This window comes from Cataglyphis hispanica, chromosome 2 (genome assembly GCF_021464435.1).
Source record: "Cataglyphis hispanica isolate Lineage 1 chromosome 2, ULB_Chis1_1.0, whole genome shotgun sequence".
Classification (NCBI taxonomy): Eukaryota; Metazoa; Arthropoda; class Insecta; order Hymenoptera; family Formicidae; genus Cataglyphis; species Cataglyphis hispanica.
Window position 1 is genome coordinate 3,696,235 of NC_065955.1, and position 21,803 is coordinate 3,718,037.

Genomic DNA, 21,803 nt, shown 5'->3' on the forward strand with positions numbered 1-21,803 from the left:
GCGAGCGAATGAACGAGTGAACGAGCGAGCGAGCGAACGCGCTCGACTCTCCTGACAAACGCGATTTCATTACGTAAAACAAGTGTGCGTCGTTCGAACCTTGCTGCCCGTTCGCCATTCATTCGCTATAGAAACGACGCGTCGATTTTGCAGTCTGACGTCGAATCGACTTTGAAATTTTATTATTCAACGCTCCGATAATTTTCGCCAGAACACAGTGTACTTCACGCACGCACGCACGCACACACAGACACACATCGGGGATGAAGACTTATAAAGGTATAAATTTTACTTAAATTATTGTTCATCATTAAGTTAGCGTTTATTAAAATGTCACGTATACTTTCACGTGTGATGGCGCGACGATCGAGTGATTAATTTGGATTAAATCGATAAAAACTTTCGTTTCGTAGCGACGCAAATGACCTTGCCGGGAATTATCGATGATTCAGACGCGGCGAAATGCGTTACTTCACGTCAGGTGGATGCGGGTTCTTAGTTTGCTTATCTTGTGAACCACGTTGGCTAACTCACGATCAGGTATACATATATATCGCGTTAACCAATCAGTCAAACTTAGTATGTAACGCGAAAACGATTAACAAATCTGTACCCATCGATGATTTCATCGAGAAAATATGCACGAAGGTCATTGGAGGAATTTCTCGATCGAATGGATTACGCGCGTGAATAAAGAAACAACAACGGAAATATCGGAAGTTACTGCATTACGCGGGAGATGCGAGAATTATCGTTCCATGTGCGTTCTCCTTGAAACGAGCCGAGTCACGTCGTGCTGCTAATCTCTCGGTGGTAAAGACGCGTCGAGTCAGCCGTGCGCCGCTTATCACGCGTGTGACGTTCGCTTTCGCGCGAATCGAGGATGCATCTTGTCGGCCGCGTGTACCACTTGGCACGTTCCGTTACACGATTACTTCGCGTCGCGTATTCACAATTAAGAGAAATTTATTGGATTTATCTCGATAACACATATATTTATCGGATAAAGATCTGGCCACTTTTCTTTCTTACGCCATTGTTTCCTCGATGACGCGAGCAATGATGTATCGCGCGCTTCATCTCACACACACACACACACAGACGCGCACGCACGCACACATACACACACACATACGTTCAAGAAATTGTTCTGTCGTTTCACCTTTCGATTAGCAAAGTACACTTCGCACACGTAAAACGGAGCACCAAGGATGAGGATCGGGGACGCGCCTTGTTCGGGGAAAAGCGCGGCTATGTTTCCCTTTGGGCGGAACTCGGTATCGTTGACGGGAGAGAGAGAGAGAGACAAAAAGAGAGAAATGGCGGACGAACCGCGGAGGGAGGGAGGGAGAAACGGAGAGGAGAGAGAGAGAGAGATAGGAGAGAGAAAGAGAGAATGAAAACGGAGTACACAACACGACAGTATCGTAGTACAAGAACGAACCGACTGCGACGGAGATCCGACACAAACTGAGCGCCTCCGAGTTGCTGATTGTGACCGAGACTCTTGCCGATAGCGCACTCTCCCTCCCATCCCCTTGCCGTGTCTCTCCCCTCTATCTTTCTCTCTCTGCCCCCTCGGTTCGTGCAACCCCTACGTAGCGCTCGACCTCGCGCTCTCTTACGTCCATCCCCGCTCGCGTCGCGAATCTTCCCTCTCCTCATCCACCTTCTCCTCCTTCCCACCGCCGCGCACAGCCGCCCGCAGTCACGAGAAAGTTTCCGGCGTACTGGTGAGTTATCGGTATTTACTCATTACCGCTAAATCTGTGCGCACGACCTCGCCATAACGAGAGAACGGCCGGATCGAATCGCGTCGTACGAAAGTGAGGGACGAGTAATTTCGATTTCCAATTCACGTCTCTCTTCTTTCGAGGATCGCGCGAGCGTACAAAGGATGCATTATCATTTCTGAATATGCACAGCTATATGTTTAGTGTTTATATATATATATATATATATATATATATATATATATATATTTAGTGTTAGAAGAGCATGCGTGTGGGCTAAAATAATAAGTCTGATGCGCGTTTGATATTTTAAAAAAAGAATGATTCAAAAATAATAAGTATTTCTTCCCCCCGTCCTTCCATCCCTCATCCGGTTATATTTACGGCGATTTATAAGCGATTACGGGGTAGACGCGGATACGCCCGACTATTTCATCTAAAATTTTCAGCCGGTCTAAATATTCAGCATGTATAAGTACCTTGTTGCTTCGGGTATTCAAATGTCGGGTTGTCGGGGATCGAATTTACTGTTCTAATCTTATCCGTCGATCGATCAATCGCGGATAATCATCGTCGACGCTATTACGATCTTCAATAAACGGTAGTAATGTCATTATCGAAAATAGCTGAGTAGATAAACGCGTGAATCTTTACAATACGTATCGAGTAAACGCGTAAAAAAACTCGTCGCATCGAAATAAAAGTCGCCGAGCTACGCCGGCTGTATCTTTGCTCGTCACTTTTCCCGACAATGCAATGCAATGTTAACCGAGTCAACATCCGTGCCGAGCGGAAACTTTACTTATAATTTTAAAACGACTGTCGTGCAAAAGTGAGCAATTTCGAGATTTTCACAACGTCTCCTTTTTCGAGACGATATACGATGACGGCGGTGTATAAGAGAGCGAGATATAAAGATATTAGCGCCACCGTATCTTTCACTCACGTAAAAGGGACGAAAGTGTCTGCTCCGAGTATTCTCGCACGGGGGATAAACTCATTTCTGTGCGTCTCCGAAATTGATTTTCCGTGAAGATGACAAACGACCGTAGACTATCTTGAAAAGTGTAATTTGCGACTATCGCAATATTTCTTGCAGAGTAAAGCAATCTTCGAATAAGTTTGGTATAACAAGTGAGGAAGCGCATTTCTGCGTATGTAATATAACACGATTATATTGCGTTAGGCCCATATCTCTTAAGAATTCGATAAAGCAGATGATAGAAAATGATATAATTATTATTATGTAATAAATGCATAGGATCATTAAAGCTTGCTGAAAATGTGAACAAAAATTTCTTGCAAAAATCGAAATATAGCATATATTTTAATTATATATATATATATATATCGCGAGAAAAAAAATTTTATTTATATATTGTCGAAAATTTATTTATAATGCAATCTAATTGCATTAAATAAAATTCTAATATAAGGATAAAGGATGTGACATTGTGATAAGTTTAAAAATATAAGAGATCATATCACGTTTCTAAAATAATTATATATGTATGTATAATAATTAATAATTCAAATCATGGCGTATATCTTCAAATTCATGCAACAAAATTATGAATTTTTCTGTCATGTTAATGTTATGAAAACATATTTAATTCGGTTATAAAAGTTGATAATGACTGAAGATAATTATCGTAAATTGAATTAATAATTATTTACATTTACAGTATGTTAGGTATGTTAGTACACGTATAGTAGTTCTTAAACACGACACGTACGTAAGTTACTCATATTGTGCCATCACTATAACACATGTTATAACATATAACATCGAGTCAACATGACAGGCATTATAGGCGGAGAGAGATAGACGAAGACAGATAGATCGAGACAAAGACAGAAAGTAAGAGAGAGGGAGAAAGAGTAAGAGAGCTGGAGGAGTACAAAATGTAGGTCATGACCCAAATCACACTCTCTGGCCTCTATTCGAATCTTTCGCAATTCACGAGTGTTCAAGGAGTTTTAAAAAGTACTTTGAGAAAAAAGAAGTTGCGATAATAAATGAATAAGATCTTTTATATCATTAATCTCATTCTATTATATTTTAAACAAATCTCTAATAAAATGTACGCATAATCTGATAAATATATCTGAAGATATAAAAAAACTTGAAACACATAGCTTGTGTATAGCTTGTGTGAAAACACACAAACACTTTTAAAAAAATGATTATTCTCTTGAGTATAAATATTTCGAGATATATTTTTTAAATGTTATTACTTATCTAATAATTTTTTTAGTAAAAAAGGGTAGAAAGCAAAACTTTCGATACAATACAAATGTTTGTATGCTTCAAAATTCCTCAATAACTTATACTAATACGTGCATTGATTATTATAAAAAATTAATATTATGCTTTAATAAACATTGATCGATGAATATTTTCCAAAAAAGTTTTTTTATATTTTTCTAATATGTAAATTTTAAAGAAATATTATTCATCTTTTTCCATTATGCCAGCCTTTTTTATAAAAAAAGAATTTCATGTTACACACACACACACACACACATTTCTGCATTTGTTTATATTTCAGTATTTTTTTATCCATACTCTTTTAATGATGGGACAATAAAGCGTTTAAAAAATAACAATGTTCATGTTTGTGCTTATGACAATAAAATATTTTGTAAATATCATTTTCGAATTTAGTGAAAATCGAATATAGCGTGTACTGATTTTAATTAAATATTTCAAATCCTATATCTCTCTGTGGGAAATAGAAAAAAATTGACTCTCTCTCTCTCTCTCTCTCTCTCTTATTATTTTTGTCCACATAATAAAATTAGTGAGAAAAACAATATCAAGTCATCCGAAATTATATCGTAACGCCAGTGTTATCTTTATTTTATCTAGTGTAATCATTACTTCACTGAAAAAAAATCGCATACAGCCAGGTAAAGAAGCGACTGATTATACCGAAAGAGAGAGCACGTGCGTTTGGCATTTGCAAGTGTGTTTCCCCGACTTGAAAACGCCGCGAGTGCTTCATTGCAGCGGTAGCCTTGACGGCGACGCACGAGCACCTGTACGGCGGCAAAGAGAGACGACGTAGAAGGTAGAAGTCGTCCTTTCATCCCTGCATAAGCCGTCGTCGCGCAGAAAGATCCAATCTCGCTCTTTTCCTCCCAGCCTCCGCGTCCCGCATTCGCAGACGTTTTCCCCTTCTCTCTCCCCCCCCCTCCCCCTCTTCCTTCTCCCATCGTTAGACTGCGATGCCTCCGGAGACAGACCCCCCACTCTCGATTCGCTACTCTCGAGTTTCCCCCGTCGCATCATATAATCCTGTAACGATGCGATGACGTTCGCGTACGTGCACGCGCACGCAACAATTCACTCGTGCATCGCGTTGCAACGCGACATTGCTTACGCTAGCGCGAGAGACGAGATCAAGCGAGACACGTTGTTGCTAGGATACACTAAGTGATCGGCAGCCGCTTTCCCGCAGAAGGCACGCGATTCTCTCCTCATCTTCCGTCACCATTTTTTTGAGACAGAACTCACAAAAAGAATTTTTTGAGAAATTTTGCGCGTGCTCGTGTCGCACGCTGTTACTTCCCCGAAATACCTTTTTTTTTTGCGAAATTACACTTTGCTTTTTCTCACGCTCTTGAAAGCATAATAATAATTTATAATTTTATGCAAAAGATATGAATTTGAATCCAAAAAATTGTTTCCAGAAAGAAATAACATTTTGCCAATCTTGTTTTTAATATTTTTTAACGCTATGAATTAATCATTACTCTACTAGTTCTCTTGATTATTTATTCAATTATTTATTCAATTATTCAGTTATTTGTCATTTTCATACAATGCACGATCATATAATAACTGCTGATCAATTTAATATCGCACAAAATTGTACGATTAAATTTGTATCTATCGCGAGCAACAAAAGCACGTGTCACTTTATCTGTCGAAGTGTGCTACATGCGCCACTGATGTCACGGATCGCTCGTAAACAGAGTTAAGCGTAACGTAAAGCGCGTGACGTACAGTCGCATAAAACAGGAAGAAAAGATGGCATGGCGGCATTGCGTTAGATAATGCGGCCTTGCGACGTCATCGCGCGCGTGGAAAGAGGTGGCTAGATGCCAAATCGAGTGTATCGCCGACGGCTATGTTTGCGCTATGTTAAATATAGGAGAAAGAGAGACGGGATGGTATAATAACTTCCTATAACGGCGCGTCGCGCTTTGTTTCTTCCATTAAGCCGTTCGTCTCTCCCTTCGCTATCATCGACGCGCAAACTCGGCGCTCACGGTACGATTACTCCATAAACAGCGTACCCGACACATCGGCTTTGAATCACGATGAACATTTCTCGCAATAAAGCTCACATCAAACGCGAAACACCTTCTCCCGTATTCGGCAAACCTGTGAATCTCGTACGTACCGTAAGATAATAAATTGCTCGATATATCGGAACATACGGTTCATGATTGCCATATTTAAAGTATTGCTCGTAATTAATTGTGAATTAACTCCTGAATATCGTACAACGTTGAAAGAGTGGATATGAATTATAATTTTTTGCGGTAGAAATTTTCTATGAAATGGAAAAAAAGAACAATCCGAATTTCGAATTGCGCAGTTAACCGAGAAATCATTAAGTTAATTGGAGATCGGAGATAAACGCGCAACAAGTAGCCCATACATCAAACTGGGAAAAATGCCACTCCATGGATTTTCTATTAACATATAAAACGAAATGAAAATTCGCGCATAATCAATGTGTCAGCTTATATCATATCAAATATTTCACACTCGACATTTCGTGATGTCCTTGTTCAATCTTCTCGCGTAGCTATTAAAAGTAACACTTTCATGAATGAATAATTATTTATAACGCTGTTATAAATAATTATATATATAATTAGCATGACACATAATTGTAAATAATTGTTACGTGAAAATTTATTGGCATTTACTTGTAATAACTTTGTCACAATATTTAAAAGATGGATAATCTTATCTTATTTATTATTATATCGGAAAATTGTAGTCTAGTCCGCATCCACGCTAATTATATAGGCACTCGCCATGCTTAAGTTACTCTCATAACGAGATCCACAACATCGCACGTGACCACCGCAAATGAACCCTACTTGTGCGGCGCACTCGGTGAAGATAGGTCAGTAACGCGTTGGCAACGCATTCGTGCCCCATCAACCAGGCATCATGATTGGGGCTTCGCGCACACCTGGCACGTATATAGGGTGTCCTTCGATTTGCGCTCAAATTTCACCATTAATTTCGTCAACGGTTCAAAAATTAAAGTCCTTACTTTTTGCTATCTTTCCTATTCAGAATTCTAAAAATCTTGATAATTATATCTTGAATTAAATTTCTGATTAATAAAATTTATTTGATATTCAATGAAGGAGATGAAATTTTTTTATGCTGTATGTAAATATTTGAAATGAATTCAGATATTACCGATTATATAGATAAGTTAATATTTTTTATTCAATTTAGTCAATGTTAAGTTACGTAAATGTCCCAAATGTGTGAATATTCTTTTTATTTAAACATGTAATTTATCATGAAATTCTATCATTTACAATCAACTGAGAAGTTATTGATTTTCAATTTTTAAATTGAAAGGAATCCCTCATGAATTAATTAGACTACGCGAAAACTTTACGAAGCATGATCGCAAAATCGAATGATCACCCTGTGTATCCGATCGATTGCATCGCTCTCGTGTATATGTAGACACGATCGTTTGTACGACGGAGTGACGCGCGGATATCTCGAATTTCCCTGTGCGCGACTCGACTCTGGCGGTTTCATCTAACCGGATTCGCCTACCTGCTATTCCCGGTTGCCCGAAATTCGTCGGTCTACCGAGAAACGTTACAAAATTCCATCGAGATTCTTGAACCCGACTCGGCTTGGTTCGGTTCGGTCTGACTCGATGATGGCGTGGGATGAATTGTATTCAGTACTTTATTGTTAGCTGAAGCTTTTGTATACAATATTATATACACGTTCTAAGGAATGTTCTAAACGATAAACGTTCGAAAATATATGTCCATGCTTTGCTTTCAAAAGATCCTAAAATCGATAATCCGACTAACTTTTAGCATTTGTATTGTATCGTGATTGTATCTTTAAGAATGGCCGGGAAGAATAATACATGTACATTTGCTTTATCGGGTATCAAGGAAAAATATTTCGAATGTTTTAGATTTTTCTTTTATTGTGTTATGTTAATAATTTATTATGTTAATAATTAAGCATCCAACTTTCATTAAACTTTCGAATTCAGTTTGTGCACAGCTTAATGTAAAATTAATTTCTTATTGCTTCGCATTAAGATAAAATTCCTATATAATTGATGCAAAGCATCAGCGATATAAAACAATTCATATCGGATATTTTATTGTTCTGTGATATTATTGTTACTTATAAAATAACATTTTACATATTCTCATATCTTTTATAATTGTCATTTTTAAATGTTAATTACGATGCTTTACAAATTATAATTTTTTAATGATATATGTATTAAAAATTCAGTTATTTTTTGTTTTTGTAAAAAAAAAGTTAAATTTTGTCGAGTATAATTAAAGTAAACAAACTGCCAATTTCTTTAGTCGCGATCAATATGCAAAATTACAAAAAGTTGAAATTGACTCGGGGGCGGCCGAGGTCAACTGAAAATAACTGTTTAATCGGAAGCGAATAATCTTTTTTCAGCATGTAAACAAACGCATATATGCATGATCGGAGACATTAGACGCGTGTCAGACGGGCGCGAAATATTAATCGATATCCATAGCGCACTACATCGTAATTACGATTCTGTAATTGCAGTTTAATCTATAATCGCATAATATATTCAGGCACTCCATTTCATTAATGATTCGACGTAGATCTTAATTGAATTGCAAATAATTACGCCAGCTACCATTCCGATTTCTCACTCAACAAAATTAAGTCAAATTCGAGGAGATAAATATCAATGCACAAGGTGGTCTAAAAGTTTCTTAATTTGCACAATGAATTAAAAAAAATCTAATTTTAAACTTTGCAATAGAATTATTCTCGCCAAAAGAATCTATCCAAAATCGAATTAGACCATACAATGAGATATTTCGGAGAATATATACGGAAAGGAAAAAGATCTTTCAATCGCGCAACATGTGTCATTAATGGGTCAATACGACTTTAGTTGCCGAAATAATACGAACGCGAATATCGATCGACTTGTTAACAATTCAAACAGTCTCGATTTGCTAAAACACGAGGAGGCAAATGCAAACGAGCGATTCGTCTACTTTGTTGGACATTTGACCTCGATATCGACATCCTCGTATTCTTACTCGTTTTTTCCTTCTCTGTTTATTTTTGTTTGTCTCTCTTTTTCTTTTTAGTGCCATCTTATCTCCGTGCCGATGAGAAGCTTCCGAACATTTTGCATAAGTAGCGCGACTCTTTCGCGTATCATATAAAATACTATCTTTTTCAAAATGTTCTTAAAAAACATCATTTATCGTTTTTTATATAAAACTCTAACTTTGATTAAAATGGTTTTCATGATATTTTATCAAAAATTTTATGAATTAATTTACGATGTGTGTTTATAAAATTATTATGAAGATTTTTTTGTAAAAATAACACATAAATTTAAAGAAAGTGCCTATCTAGTCGCAGTTATGTTATAAAATTGTTTGCGTTTCCATTGTACATATTGCTTTCATCAATTAGAATATATTATTTTGCCTTTCAAAAAAATTTTTCTCTCTAATGGAAGTTATTTTATTTTATCAGATAAATGTTAATGTAAATATTGTAGTTTTACATCCGTTATACAAATACAACGTTTTCATATCGATGATAATCAAACATGTGTGAAGTATCTGAATAGCGTATATCGCCACAATATTCAACAGAAAATATGAATTTTTTTCACACAATTCATAGTTGATCGAGGATTGAAACTGTTTGAAATGGGTATTTCGATGAATCGATCATATCAAATTAAATCAATGAATTTTTCCACATTTTAATTTTCGACTCTAAAAACTTTTTGCAAATCGAATGTCGTTATTTCGTTCCGAAAGACATGTTTACCATTTCGACATAATTCCGAATAAAAATATTCACTTTTTATATTTTTCATTCCCATATCATATGTATACACTATTTTTATGTTTATGTATAGCCACATGAAAATGTATTAAATAATTGATACTTATCAAATAAAATTGATGCGGCATATATTTTTTCGTATTTGTTTGCACATATGGAAAATGCAAAAAGCGCTGAAAAATCACGTTATCGAGGTTTTATCGCATAATGTTTTTGTTGTTTCTTTTGTTTTTTCTTCTATTTAAAGTCTTTAAAAATCTCGCATGCGCGTTTTATAGAAAGAGAATACGTAATAATAAATAGTATCTACCTGTTTTCTTCTCTATATACCTACTCTCTCTTTTTCGTTCCTACTCTCGCAGTTTCGAAGTCCAACTACTTTCTCATCTAGCATTACCATGTCCCTTCTTTTCCTTTCTCTGTCATCATTCACCAGTGTGAGAATCGCATCGCAGCACGCTATGCGGGAGATAACATACGACGCGTAATAAGCCGCAATTCGCGATTTTTCGCCCGTTACGACGCGTCTGTCGTAAGACACTAGTTATCAGACTTTTTGTAACAATGAGATTGAGACATTTTTCAACAGAGCTAAAACTCTGGCTATCAATAATCTCGCCTAAAATTTTTATAATGCTGCATCGACAATTTTTAATTTCTTGTCTCTTTAAAAATTACGTTATTAAACTGTAAATTGTTCATTCGAGCAATTTAATCATTTCGATTTTTTATTGAGATTACATATAAGCAGATAAATTTATCTACTAGGTATTACGTTTAACTGAAACGTGGACTAATTATCATTGTTTCATACAAGTCTCTAGGTTTCATTTGAACTATATGACAAGAATTATTTTATTAAATTATAATATATATATATATATATATATATATATATATATATATATATATACTCTAACAATATATATGCGAGAGAGAGAGAGAGAGAGAGAGAGAGAAAGTGAGATTATAAAAGAAAGAGAAAATATATCTAACGTAAATTATATTATATTACTTTGACGATAAAAAGATGACAGTGAGAATTTTATAAAGAAAGATTGAATTATAAATTCTAATTAGATGTGTTTTTATTATCGTTAAAAAGAGTAAAACGTTTGGACAATCTCTGTTGCAACAATTATTTATTACTTATTTTTTTATCTGTATGAATATAATATAATTGCGATATATAGATATATAATAGTATGATAAAATTAAAAAATTTACCTTTTACTATAATTATTAATAGATTCGAGTGAAATATTACAATTTTCATAAAAAGTCCAAAATTGTCTTCTGTTTTCGTAGCGGTTTCCAAAAGAAAAACATTTAAACAGATGGAAGCAAAAGAGGGAAAACGCGGAAGGAAAAGGCGCGAAGAAAACGGGCGTGCGCTTAGCACTGACTATAACCCCATTTGGTAGCAAAGCGAGAGAAATCCATTCCAAGGCACGCGGAACATTACCCAAACCATCTCACCATCGCGGAGCCTGAAGCCCAGCCACGGTTGCTATAGTGACCGCGTCCATCCTCCCCTGCGTTTGCTTGTCTCATACACATACACCATCCCTCCGTACGCTTCCCTTTACTCTCTCTCTTTACTCCCTTTTTCTCTCTCTCTCTCTCCCTTCTACTATGACTATCCCCCTTATTCACCTCCGCTATCCTCACTACCCTCACCTATCCCCACGCTATCGACACCCCCTTGCCATTTTCCTTCCCCTCGTTCCCTGCATCCCTTATCCCCTTCCCCGACACGGCGTCAGCCGATATCAAACTGCGATATCAATTACCACGACGGCAAACTACCGCACGAAGCCCGGCGATGAATTTACGGGTCGGAGCACGTGTTTTATGCAGTTTGTCGGACGACAGAGTGAATATTGGGATGCGGCATGGAGAAGAGAGTATAAACGCGCGCATCCAGATTATCCGCAACAATCGTCGCTGCAATTTGGCACGCTACGCGCAAAAAGCATATGGTTAGTTACATTTAACTCCTTTCTAACATTTTATTTTACGTCAATAGAAAATTTCTTTCATTCGCTAACGGATCTTTTATTGCGATTTTGAAAAATATAGAAAAAATAAAAATAAAATAATAGTATATTAGAGATATATTGAAAGATTTTAGAAACACCGGGAACTAAAATATCTCTTTTTAATTTCAAAATAATATTTTTAGAAAAGAAGAAGGATAAATCTCACAGTTTTGGTTGATCCAAAAATCCGTAAAATATATAGAATTTGAACTAATAATGAAATGAATAAATATCGAAAGATAATAGTTATATTATGCTGAAATTTTAAACGAAGTGATATTAACTCCCAGTTGAATTATCTTACGAAGAGATAATTTGCGGTAAAATCCTTATTCAATATATCGAATTAAATTGTATCGCTTTGGGCTTTCGGGAAAACGGAGTTTGAGAACGGAAAGAATTAAATTACGCTCGTGCGATTGCTGTCTTGTTTAATATCTCGGTTTGTCGCGCGCAAATCACATTCCAGATATAAAAATATTTTATCGTATTGAAGTAAAATAGCTTTGATATTTAACTACTTGCGAAAAATGTTCGTCTTTTGTGAAATCAATCCTACATATTAGATAAAAAACATCGTTTTTTTTTTTTTTCTTAGAGGCGACAATAAACTTTTGTAACAAGAAATCTAATGTAAATGTAAATAAAAAATTCTTTTAACAATTTAACTCCATATTAATCTGATAAGAGTCTAAATAAGATTATTTATTGGATTATATTACAATTAATCTCTTTCGACAAAAATTTAATGAAGAGTATAATAATAAAATAAAATGATTTTATAATTTATAAGTTGTATAAAATTAGCCTTGCATTTTATATGTACTTATTTCATTCCGAATGTTTATTTTTCACCACATTTTTTATTCATAAATCGTAAAGAATAAAGAGGTCAGATTGGAATATCTGTATATACATGGACACAGATTCTACAAAAAGTAGAATTTGACTTCTTTCTCTTGACTTTTTTTCTCAACACAAGAACTGTATTGAAATAAACTGCAAATGCTATTCGAGTATATGTTTTTCCTAGACATGTAAACTACTAAATTACATTAATACTTTTATAAATCGAGATTGCGTACAATTATTTATGAATTATTAAGAGACTAGATTTTTAAGGAAAAACAAGAAGAGATAATTGTGTAAAATTCGTAGAAGGGACAGGATCTCGAGATAGTAGATTATTGCTTGAACCATTTATCGTCAATTTCTCTATAAAACATAAAGTATACAACATATATTATTTTTACTCGGTTTTTAACACTATGGATAAAAAGAGGTTTTATAACAACAAAGTTATTATACTGTGCAGTTCAATGTTTTTTCGGAAACTCTTTCTTCAAACTGAAATATCAATTCATCACTGCATTAGTTACATTGACGTAGTTATGAAACTCACTTTCAGGCGACCCATGAGGCGCGACCTATAGCGCGATCGCGTTTGGAAAGTTTGATTGGAAAGACGGCGTGAATGATGAGTATTCTCTCGCCTCTGAAAAAGTTTAATGTAATGCGGAAAAATCGATCCTCTTTTTTTTTTCTCTGATTTTCCTGCGAAATTACTCTCGCATTTGCAGCTCTCTGATTAATCGCCGAGTCGAACATGGATTCTCTTCGACGCGCCATTAAAATGCCTGGCATCGCTGCCTTCCAAATGTATGCGTGCATGCATACGGTATGGTTAGCGATACGAGATTGACTGCCGCACGGCGTCATATACCTCGTTATACGGTTACCGGTTATACGCTGAAACTTGGCGAAGTTGGCATCTGCCTTCGGCAAGCCCGGGGAAACTGCCGGAAAAGGGAGACGCGAGGACGTTGAGAGTCAGGTAGGAGGCGTGGCCGCCGGGAAATACGAGAACTGACGAGAGAGAGAGAGAGAGAGAGAGAGTACAGGAATACAAGGCGGCGAAAGTGTGCGCGAACTTCCAACACGTAATTACGAACTCGGCCGAACAGCCGAGAGATTTAATTAACGAATCGAGTAGCGAATTTTTAATTGCGTTATCAATTCCGCGATTACTTGGTTGCATTCGAGATGTAACATTGAACTCTTTAGAGCGACTGAATTTTTTTAATTGCGAAAGCGGAACTTTAGTTGGCTTCTGCGAGACGTAACTGTAAAAAAAAAGTAGTTTAAGAAAGGAAGAAAGCGAAAAACACACGACAAAATAAATCTCATTCGATCTAATTTCTTCAACATCGAGAGGAGAAACAGTTTTCGGAACGATTCTTGGTGAGCGCAAAATGTATTTCGAAAGAATTCACTTTTATACTCAATTTTATTATCTATGTAAATTTTTATCGCGCGGTAATCAACTTTGCGATTCCGATTCTCGTGATTGACAATCGGTCGGAAAATTTTCATAGCCGAAAATTTTCTTTGGACCTCGCGAAATATGCGCACAGTTTCGGTTCGCTTTTTTGTGTCGTCTGCTTCCAGGCGGATCGCCACGAGATCCTAACGGTATACATCGGCTCCGGCAGCGGCGATGGAATGGGACGGAATGGGACGGGGATGGCGACGGTTCAGTGACCGACCGACCGACCGATCGACTACGCTGTACCAAGCCGAAGGAAGACGAAGGCGAGCGCACGTGGATGAAGGAGGGTGGCGGTGTATGTACAGATAAAGAGATTTGTCCTTTTTCGAAGATAAATACAAATTTTCGATTATAATTGTGCGTCGATTATAATAATAGTAATGATTACGATTAATTTTTTTGATCCAAGCTATGCTGCGTGTACGGAATATAATATCGATAAACGCAATTTGCAATCTGAACATTACTTTGAAAAAGAGAAAATTATAATGAAATATAATCTACCTATAGAATAACCTGCTCACGCAGCTTAATTAGATTATAAAAATTTTGCATTTTTGTACATTGTTCTAATAATACTGTATTCAGTGGTGCAAATTATTGGAAACATCTTCAAGAATCTTCCCTCTCTCTTTCCCTATCATTCCCCTTCGATATATATCCGTGCGGAGATGTGCTTACATTTTTCCCGATAGATTCCTTTTCTGAATAAATTGCGCGATTTTCTACCCTGTTTTTATACCGGCACCTGTTTCAGAGTATTGCGTCTCGCGCTCGAGGGATAAACGAACCGACGCAGCCGACATTCTTTACTTTTCTTTGACGATGCATAACAATGGCAGCGGAAATATTGGCGACAAGCGAGATCGTCTATGGAAATCATCTTTTCGCAAGGGGCACAGAAAAATATCTTTTGAAAACACGGAAGAAGGCTAGGGAAACTCGAAATTATACTGAAATATATTTATTATGTTAAAAATAAGAAAATGATATTTTGATACGAGAAAGTCGAACGTATAAATGTATATTATATATATATCAAAATAAATGCATATTAGTATTTAGCATTAATTAAAACCGAAGATGAATGAGTAGTTTCAAAAATATTAAATTAACTATCAAGAAGCCTTATAATATTATATTATATGCAGATTTAAATCGATTTTTAGTGATATGTATACATATATAATATAGATATTTTTTTCAAAAATTATTTTTTCACGTTTCCGTTTATTTATTACTATTTACAATCACCTCGCCTGGGAACATCCGCTTTTTATCGGTTTAGCCGATCCATCCTATTGCATGGCTGAGCGAAGTTTTACTACTTTAAAAGAGAAAATACTTTAAAAGTAGCTTTGCACACACGAGATTTAGAAATGAATGAGTTATCTATATTTAAACATTAAAGAAGGTATGCAGTAAATATTTGACTTGAGAAATTCTGAATTCCACGCGATTAAAATATTTAGAAAAATTTAACGCAATCGATTATTTTCTCCCATCTCATTGACCTGGATGAAGAGTTTTATAAATTTAAAGTTATGATGATCGCAGAAAAAGAAAGAGAGAAAGGTGGGGAAGGGGGGGGGGAGGGAGAGGGAAGAGAAGAGAGAATAATCCTAAGTAATAAAAATGAGCGCATATTGCCAGCTGCAAGTATCGACATTACCGAGTTCTCCCATGAGAAATTTCTCGGCAACGCAACAAAGAAAAAAAATCGAGTAGCAATATTCTATTTAGAGATGTCTTTACGTATACCTCTACCTACGTACGTACATACGTCACAGGCTAAGATGCTTTACAGAGATGCTTTACGTACCGAATTCGATTTTATATTTAATGAAAGATTCCCTAATCAACTTGCAATTGATTTTTCTTTCATGAAAAAAATCATGAGACATTATTTGTCATTAAAAACTTTGAATTAAAATCCTATTAAAGCTCACTTGGTATTAATTAAGGAATATTTATGAAACTTTTGGCCTTCTAAAATTTATCGCTGATTTTTTTTCTATTTCTTTAAACTTTAAACTATCAAATGTTTTAACATTTTCCTCAAAAAAAAGTTGACTTTACATTGAGCAGGGAATTTGTCACCGATATTAAGGTCGCGACATCCTGTATACGAAGCAACTTCTCCGATAAGTGGGTTATTGGGACGAGCAAAGTGCAATACTCTTAGAGCAAGAAAGATAGACAGAAGGAAAGATCTTCGAGAACGGATGGAAGGATCCGCTGACGTTCAAGGCGTCATATAAGATAACCGTAGTAACCCATTATCTGTCCACTGTGTGCGCTTCTATTATTCCGGGTATCTGCTTTCTCGCTTTCTTATGTAACGCGTATTCTTTATGAATAAAATTCAATATTTCTATTTTATATATTTCTGTGGGGCATAGATATGCCTGCCCTTGGATAAAGATGTGAAAGTGTTATAGAATATTTATATTTTGAAATATTCTTATTACTTATGAATATATATTATTAATAATTATTAGCACTTATTATTATATTTTAATAATGTGATTATTATTATATAGTTTATTATCTATGTTATACTACAGCTCATATAATATCTATTACACATTAATTATTAAAGTTTAAAAAGTATGAATTATTTGAATGCGATATTTCGTTAGGCAAAATTTACTTTAAATTTTGCAGTTTTATGATCAGAGTGTTCACTTAAATCCTGTAAAAAATTTCCTTGAAAATTCTCTGATTCTCCAGATTTTTATTCAAAATTCCAGGTAATTTGAATAATATTTCTATTTTTTATCACTAAAAATTAAAATAAAGAATGTATTGTATATTTAATATTTTGTTAAGACATTGAATATATAAACATGGATATGTTTATAATATATTTTAAATACATAATTTACAACATGGTTTATTGACAAAATTGTCTACTACTTGCAATATAAGAGCAAAATAATCAAAGAGAGAATTTAAAAAAAAATTGTTTTTCTAGGGTTTAGACACCCTGATAACACCCTGATAACATACAGTATTCATATTTTAAAATGCTAAGAAATCGATTAAAGCCCGCTTTAGACGATTTATAATTCGTGACAAAATTCAAGGCAGAACTTTACTTATAATTTTATGTGCTACATATTCCGAATGTATATATCCTGATATGCATTTTGTATGTGTACTTATTTTACTTCTTCAGATATATTTTCTGTCACATAACACAGATAAAATTAGAAAAAAAAATTTTTTTCCGTATTTTGACGTAAATTATAAATCATCCAAAAGAATAAGCTTACTGACAAAATAATATTAAAAATTTGTACACTGAGTGTATTAAAAATGCGAACTCTGAGTAAAATGTGATATATCGTACTCAAATTTTTTTCAATTTTCTTGACATACATATTGGCCACTGTAGTCAATTTATTAATGTTTCATCTATAACGAAATATCAACGTTTATTCGTATGTGAAAATTCAACAATTGATCACGGATAAGATTTTATTTTGGATTCTTTAAAAAGCGAGTTTCTTATTGACGAAATACACTATCAAATACCCGCAACTTTGAATAAGATTTGATGTATACTCACAGCTTTTCTTGACACCCATATTTGCACCACTGAAATAAATTTATTAATGTTCCATTTATAAAAAGATACTAATGATTAAAATTAAACAACTGCTGCATAAGATGTCGAATAAATCTGGAAACACAACTGAATTATGCCTCCATCTGTCGTTGACATTAGGTCCAGATACAGCCGATAATAAGGCGCAGCAAAATCTTTCATTTATCATCAAGTATTCTGCAATATCGATCATCAATTTTTCTTCTTTATATCTTCTTGGGTTTCTCAACATTATCGACCGGAGTGGGAAGCTGATTTGCACCGTTCGTGCGGGATGTTTCAGTTCTCAGCATCGTCGAAAATATTTACATACTACGCGCCGGGAATATGCGTGGCGATGTACGCGTGTCAAGTCAGATAGATGTCATAGAATCGTAGTGTCGCACGTTGAACAATATTTTTCTCTTTAGATATACAAAAGGAATTTGCATAAGCGATCAAATTCGGAACGTCAGATCTACTGCCGTGAGGAGGAAAATATACGACTTTGTCGCTTGTCTTCGATGTGGTGAACGCTTGTGTTTTTCGGTGACAGAAACATACGAACATACGCCGGAGCGGATAAGCGCGAGGAGCGGGCGAGTAGGTCCTCGGGAGCATAAATGGCACTGCTATTTACCAGCATGTGGGACTCGACGATGTTCCTGAGTACCCTAACCCCAAAATTCTACGTCGCGCTCACCGGCACCTCGTCTCTCATCTCCGGCCTGATCCTCATCTTCGAATGGTGGTACTTCAGGAAATACGGCACCTCGTTTATCGAGCAGGTGTCCCTGAATCATATCTCGCCTTGGATTGGCGGCGGTGACAGCGCTAATGACAGCAATAGCTCCAGCCTGAACGGCTCCGGCGGATCCTCGAATCAGCAGAATGTGCCGGAATGCAAAGTCTGGCGCAATCCGATTAATTTATTCAGAGGTGCGGAATATCAGAGATTTTACTGGGCCACCAACAAGGAGCCTCTCACGTACTACGACATGAATTTGTCTGCTCAGGATCATCAGACCTTCTTCACCTGTGAAGGTGATACAGGTTAGATCCTGGATTTGCTTTTATTCAGTATTTATTTTTAGCGTATGAATATTATGTGAAGAATTCAAATAATTGTACTAAGTTGATAAATTAGAAATGCTTTGTCAAATAGCAAGATAAATCTTGTTTTCTTTTTCTTCCTCAAGATATCAAGTAAAACTAATTAATTTTTCTCTTACATAGGTAAAACAGAATATGAAATTATGCAAACAGCTTGGAGAGAGCGCAATCCAGTAGTGAGAATACAAGCAGCGCATAGTGCTCTTGATCGTAATCCCGATTGTGCACCAGCTTACATTCTTCTTGCGGAAGAGGAGGCTACTACTATTGTAGAGGCGGAGAAAATCTTGAAGCAAGCTCTAAAAGTAGCCGAGAACAATTATAGAAAATCGCAAAACACCCAACATCAAGGCTCCATAGCCGAAGCAATACACAGGAGAGATACAAATGTGTTGATATACATCAAAAGAAGATTAGCGATGTGCGCGCGAAAATTGGGAAAGCTGAAGGAGGCAGTGAAAATGTTTCGCGATCTTACGAAAGAGGTACCACCGATTATGAATGTATTGAATATTCATGAAAATTTAATCGAGACTTTACTGGAGATGCAGGCATATGCAGATGTGCAGGCTGTGCTGGCCAAGTACGACGACATCAGTCTGCCAAAATCAGCAACTATCTGCTATACAGCGGCGTTGTTGAAGGCACGGTTAGTGGCGGACAAATTTTCGCCTGACATCGCCAGCAAACGTGGCTTGACCACCGCCGAAATGTCAGCGGTGGAAGCGATTCATCGGGCTGTGGAATTCAATCCTCATGTACCCAAGTATCTCTTGGAAATGAAACCGCTTATTCTCCCGCCTGAACATGTGCTGAAGCGCGGCGACTCCGAGGCGATCGCATATGCGTTCTTCCATTTAGCGCACTGGAAACAGATAGAAGGCGCTTTGAATCTGCTCCATTGCACATGGGAGGGCACGTTTAGAATGTTGCCGTATCCGCTCGAGCGCGGACATCTGTTCTATCCGTATCCCACATGTACCGAATGTGCTGACCGTGAACTCTTGCCATCGTTTCACGATGTCAGCGTCTACCCGAAAAAGGAGTTGCCCTTCTTCATCCTCTTCACCGCCGGTCTATGCTCATTCACCGCACTATTGGCCCTGTTGACCCATCAATACCCGGACACTATGGGAGTAGTTGCCCGTTCTATGCTTGCCTGGTTTTCTCATCCATTTTATTATATTCTCGACAAGCTGGAAACTATATTACCCTCTAACTTATTGCAGCAGCTCTCTAGAATATAAGGCTGTGTTTCCATATGATCTCCATTAAATTAAGATTTATTGTGATATTCGCGATATACTTATTGCTTCATTTCTTCTATCTCTTCGTAGTCGCCCCATCAGGTATATATATAAATAAACAAATGTGTATAAGCTCCTATTTGTAATTTTCTCATGACTGATATCATATCTTCTAGTGATGATTGTTTATCTAATACCATAAGTTCATCGGATCTACGAAACACTAAAACGAAAAAGTAATAAAGAATTAGACATTTTTTTCTTGTTACTTATCTCTTGATAGCTCATTAATCACTAACATTATACTGATACGCGACGATACAAGTTTATGTGAAATAATAATTGGGTGCTAAATAAACTCTCTCTGTTTTATCGCATTTGTATTTATTCAATAATTGATATTATTAATAGCTCGTAATGAGGTGAAAGATCAAGGCAAATCAGAGATCTTGACGTTTCACATGTCAACAGAACAGAAAGTTCGGGTGTGTTCAATTGACCGGAAATAAGAGGAATTGACTTTTTCTCGTGTATATTCCTCCGCAATCATTCTTATATAGTAACAATGAGAACGTTAAAATCTCTCACATTAATCACACGTATAATATTATACAATTTTTATGCGAAACAGCTAAAACCGAAAATAAAAGACAATGTATCGTAAAAAATCGATGGATTAAATTCACATTCTCTCGATCGTTCTACAATCACATATCTGATTTCTGGTCTGCCTATCTGTCTTATGAAACGGTTATGGTAGAAGAAAAGATGAAGAAAGATATATAAGACACTTGGAAGTCAGAGAGCCCAGGTCTCTCCGGACTGGCTCCAGCAACTTTGATTTTGCTTCATATTCATCTTCGATTAGATTCTTAAACAATATAGCATAAGGTGATAAAATTTGTCATTTTATATACAATATTTCTTTAGAGTTTATATATCTATATAATTTACTTTTTTTTAACGGACACATACATAAAACGTTATGCGAAAAATTATGATTAAATAATATTATCCTCCACACATACAGTTACGACACTCTTCGCATCCACATATATGGAGGGGAAGCGGGAAGGAAATAAATGTTTACGTAATATAAGAACATGTAAAAACTTTCAAATGTGATCCTTAAGATTCGCTAATATATAATGCTTAGTCCTTAATTATTTATCGCGTGTACAATTAGATATATTTACCGAAGAGTACTAATCTACGAAGTAGGAAATATTTTGAGTATTCATCTCCCCCGCTAATATCCAAGCTTACATTTTGTACGTAGCTCTCTCGCGTATCCGCCAGAATAATGATAAAATCTTCGTAAATGGGAATTTCTTCTGATTCTCCATACTGGAAGTAGATTCTATTTTTTTATTGCCGCGAATTATCTATAAAGTCCTCGCAATGTTCCTCTGCTTTCTTTTCTTTTTCTTTTGTTATATGTACAAATTATAAATTGTTCTTTTCTCAATCGATCAACTTCACGCTAAGATTGCCACGTTGACACGCCACTTCACTGTATCTAAATTTGATCGTCTTCACTATTTCTCTACAGTGTAGAGTCTACACAAATAAGGCACCTTTAACAAATTACGCACTTTAGATAAGTTACACTCGATTTAGCAGTCCAACGC

The 21,803-nt window shown here is 36.0% G+C and overlaps 2 protein-coding genes and 1 long non-coding RNA gene across 4 annotated transcripts in view; 2 read left to right on the plus strand and 1 right to left on the minus strand.

Annotated features, from left to right (window-relative positions):
- Positions 1-1,717, minus strand: part of LOC126859005 (serine-rich adhesin for platelets) — a 163,632-nt gene extending 161,915 nt beyond the window's left edge. For both annotated transcript variants that reach the window (XM_050609833.1, XM_050609835.1), the window contains exon 1: positions 1,163-1,717. The gene's annotated coding sequence lies outside the window, so the exon portion shown is untranslated. The remainder of the gene's footprint in view (positions 1-1,162) is intronic.
- On the plus strand, positions 2-15,361 carry LOC126859064 (uncharacterized). Its single transcript, XR_007688746.1, has 4 exons — positions 2-279; positions 11,158-11,831; positions 13,472-14,515; positions 14,978-15,361. It is a non-coding gene; the product is annotated as an uncharacterized LOC126859064 (long non-coding RNA).
- A 2,723-nt stretch (positions 15,362-18,084) lies between these two features.
- LOC126859030 (protein ST7 homolog) lies at positions 18,085-20,549 on the plus strand. Its single transcript, XM_050609920.1, has 2 exons — positions 18,085-18,865; positions 19,049-20,549. Exons 1-2 carry the CDS (start codon positions 18,436-18,438, stop codon positions 20,170-20,172), a joined length of 1,554 nt encoding a protein of 517 aa, XP_050465877.1. The 5' UTR covers positions 18,085-18,435; the 3' UTR covers positions 20,173-20,549.
- The last annotated feature ends 1,254 nt before the right edge of the window (positions 20,550-21,803 follow it).